This window comes from Medicago truncatula, chromosome 5 (genome assembly GCF_003473485.1).
Source record: "Medicago truncatula cultivar Jemalong A17 chromosome 5, MtrunA17r5.0-ANR, whole genome shotgun sequence".
Classification (NCBI taxonomy): Eukaryota; Viridiplantae; Streptophyta; class Magnoliopsida; order Fabales; family Fabaceae; genus Medicago; species Medicago truncatula.
Window position 1 is genome coordinate 32,431,597 of NC_053046.1, and position 3,437 is coordinate 32,435,033.

The following is a 3,437-nucleotide window of genomic DNA, read 5'->3' on the forward strand; positions in this document are numbered from 1 at the left end:
TTCCTAAGATGATCAGTTAGGTGTAAAGGGCTGACAGATTACATACCTAACCATTGTTGAACAAATACAAAACACTTCTAGAGACTGGACACAAAAAAGAAGAAGATGATCAACGCTTTCCTCCATACCACAACGACTCGTGCACTGAATAGCATAAGACTGAATTGTACCTCGACTTGATAAATTATCTTATGTAGGAATCTGATTATGAAGCAACCGCCAAGCAAACAAAGACACTTTTGAAAACGTAGTTTCGATTCTAGAAGACAGGTATTATAGAAATTGGAAGAAAAAATCGTTTCCTACATGTTGTATACTTTTGAATTATCATGGTACAAAAGAGGCATAATCGAGGTACTGCATTAGGAGGTTTAAGAGATAAACTACAGAGTAGGTCAGATCAACTATTTTGCCTTTCATTCTATCCTTAGTCAAAGTTGCTTCCAATTTGTTATTTTTTCTTTTTATGCTTATTTGAAAATAAGTACGAACTTTTGTTTCCATTGACAATTAGACAATAGCTTCCATTTGATGATTATAGGTGTAAGAGTATCTCGAATGCTAAAACTAAAAGTTTGTACTAATTTTTGCTTCAATAAAAACCACTTTAAGAACTCAAATGAACCCATCATGTGTATAATATTGTGTCGCCTGCTTCCTTTTTTTGTTTTCCTTTCTATATATATGTTGTAAGAAACAATGTGTAACAGTATCTGAAATGACAACTTGTATTACTGTAAAAAAAAAAAAAAAAAAAAGAGAGAACTTTTACTTCACAAGGTAAAAATCTTCACAATTTCTCAAGAAATCGAGACCATTACTATAGTTTTGGAGTGATTAATGATATAAATGCAAACACTTCTAGAATTAGTTACATTAATTAAAAGAACAATTTTCTTGGGGGGAAATAGAGATCTAATCTCCATTTCACTTCAATGATACACACATTTTTTAAGACTAACTTAACTGCAATATATGTTAGACATTTTACAATAATACATAAACATATGTCTGGTGCGTCGCATAAGTTATCACAAAATTAACTAGACTGGAAATTAGAAATAAAGTCTTGAGCAAATGAAGTGCTAAAATCAACTAGTTGGTTTCCACCTGGCCTCATCGTCATCAATCCTTTTGAGCCGTTGGGCAATTTTTGCATCAGGGCAGGACTCGAGTTCAAGCTGTTTTTTGTATGCTTCTTCCCTTTTCTTTGTCTTGGATCTTGTTATCGGCCTCCCTAGACCATCTGAGTCATCATCAGACCCAAGATATATTAGCATTTTACAAAGGTTGTACAAATAAAGCACGTTCTTTTTATACATATGTCTGGTGCGTCGCATAAGTTATCACAAAATTAACTAAACTGGAAATTAGAAATAAAGTCTTAAGCAAATGAAGTGCTAAAATCAAATAGTTGGTTTCCACCTGGCCTCATCGTCATTAATCCTTTTGAGCCATTTGGCAGTTTTTGCATCAGAGCACTCGAGTTCAAGCAGTTTATCGTACAATGCTTCTTCCCTTTTCTTTGTCTTGGATCTTGTTATCGGGCCCCCTAGACCATCTGAGTCATCATCAGACCCAAGATCTCCATCAGAAGGAGATGATGGAGGGTTACGAGATGCAAATCGAAATTCCATAGGTGGAGTAGGTTCCCGAGGGAAATCGAGTGGATCGATTTTGGCTAATTCTGAATCTGAATAATGTAAATTGAATGATCCTTCTGGGGAAGGAGTAGCCTACAATAAAAAAATAAAAAAAACAGAAGATAGAGTAAATGTTGGAGAAATGGACCAAACATCAAAGGGTATATCTAATTAAATAGTTGCGTTACATCAAGTTGATTCTAGTGGGAAGTTAAAAGTTTCAATTAACAAACAAAAGCAGAGTTTTCTGTTGGGGTGAAGATACAAAAGCACAAAAATTTGTATTGTATATGACAAAATTAAATATTATATAATGGTTGTGGTCATCAAAGCATTATGACTAAAAGTTAAAAGGGCAGACATTGTAGAACACAGTACCTGATTGTAAAAATAATCGGCATCTGCAAAGATAATAGGAGTTTTAGCAACACAGTGTAGTAAAGAAAAGTGAGAAACATATATATCAAAATATAAAGCAGCAAGAGAGAAGAGTGATTATGAATATTCAGATACGTATCAACTTTGAATACTAGAAATCATTTACTTCCCAAAAAGATGGTATTTGAATGCCAATATAATATACACACAGTGAACTTCAGAAGAAGATATCAGAGGTTGATATTCACAGCATACATTAATTAATATTATATAACATATACATCAAATACTGAAGAACAAGTGAGGTCAGCTTACACTCCGCTGGTATCGGAGCATCAAGGTCGATTCCCAATTGTTCTGCAATACACTTATCATGATCATGCTCAAGCCAAGGTACAAAGCCTTCAGGTAAGGGCTTACTAGGATTCCAAGGTTCATCATCTTCAGATTTAAGTGGTGTTTTGCTTGTTTCAATTCCTTTGTTTCCATCATCTGTTTTAAGCTTATTTGAGTCGACGACATTCAAGACGGTCTCTATATGAAGCAAAGAAAAAGGACATGAGAATACAGTAAGAAAATTGTATCACAATCACAACTGTTATGCAATACACATACTGTGATCATGGTCATCTTCGGGTAAATTCTTCATCACAGATGACGCTTCAGGTTCAAGTGCCGTTTTGTTTATCAGCTTGTTTAGTGTTTTTTGAGGAGCAAGCCGTTTCTTTGAATTGACATTCAAGACAGGCTCATCATCTTCATCTGAATTCTTGGTTCTCTTCTTAGATGACGCTTGAAGCTCAAGTTGTGTCTCTATAATAAGGAAACAATACAATTTGTTATATGTGTTGTAAACTTTACCATAAATCCATAATTAATTAAGCAAATGAAGAAGTAAGGGTTACTATTTACTTACTTTTGGGTGCCATTATGGATCGATCTGTCAAACAAATAACAAAACAAAAATTGTGAATGATAAATCAATTAATTAGAAGCAATTTCAAAAGGCAGGTGTGAAACATGCTCATGGATTTAAACGCAATTTCCCAGATGATTTCACGATGAAACAAACAAAAACAAATACTTGGATCGGAACGAGCAAGTAAACAATTCATAAAAGAAAAACAGAAGAGATCAGAAAATCGAGCAAGAGGAGAGAGGATCTCCTTTCTTTCAATTTACGCACCTTTTTTGTTTTAGTGTGTCGCTCTCATGTTTTTACCCCCGAGTAATAAAGGAAGATAACCCCAAATCACGCTTTTACCCGACCAATAATAACAAAACGGTTTCTTCCATGGACCACTCCTCAATATGTTTCATGATGGACCATGATTGACAAGAAATTTTGTATGGTAATAGATTTATGTCTTACAATAATATGGTGGATCATATGTATGAAATTATTTCTCATCCCAC

At 34.2% G+C, this 3,437-nt stretch overlaps 1 protein-coding gene across 1 annotated transcript; it reads right to left on the bottom strand.

The window, feature by feature from the left end:
* Positions 1–821: 821 nt before the first annotated feature.
* On the bottom strand, positions 822–3,204 carry LOC11407534 (uncharacterized). The gene is made up of 6 exons (XM_024783470.2): positions 2,938–3,204; positions 2,637–2,834; positions 2,337–2,555; positions 2,022–2,044; positions 1,426–1,736; positions 822–1,246 (listed from the first exon to the last, which is right to left on the bottom strand). The coding sequence occupies exons 1-6, from the start codon at positions 2,948–2,950 to the stop codon at positions 1,177–1,179; spliced, it is 834 nt and encodes a 277-aa protein (XP_024639238.1). The 5' UTR covers positions 2,951–3,204; the 3' UTR covers positions 822–1,176.
* Positions 3,205–3,437: the final 233 nt, after the last annotated feature.

Coding starts and splice junctions, on each gene's coding strand:
- LOC11407534 (XM_024783470.2), bottom strand. Junction 2,045..2,336: donor TGCTCCGATACCAGCGGAGT/GTAAGCTGACCT, acceptor TTATCTTTGCAG/ATGCCGATTATTTTTACAAT. Junction 1,247..1,425: donor ATTAATGACGATGAGGCCAG/GTGGAAACCAAC, acceptor ATGATGACTCAG/ATGGTCTAGGGAGGCCGATA.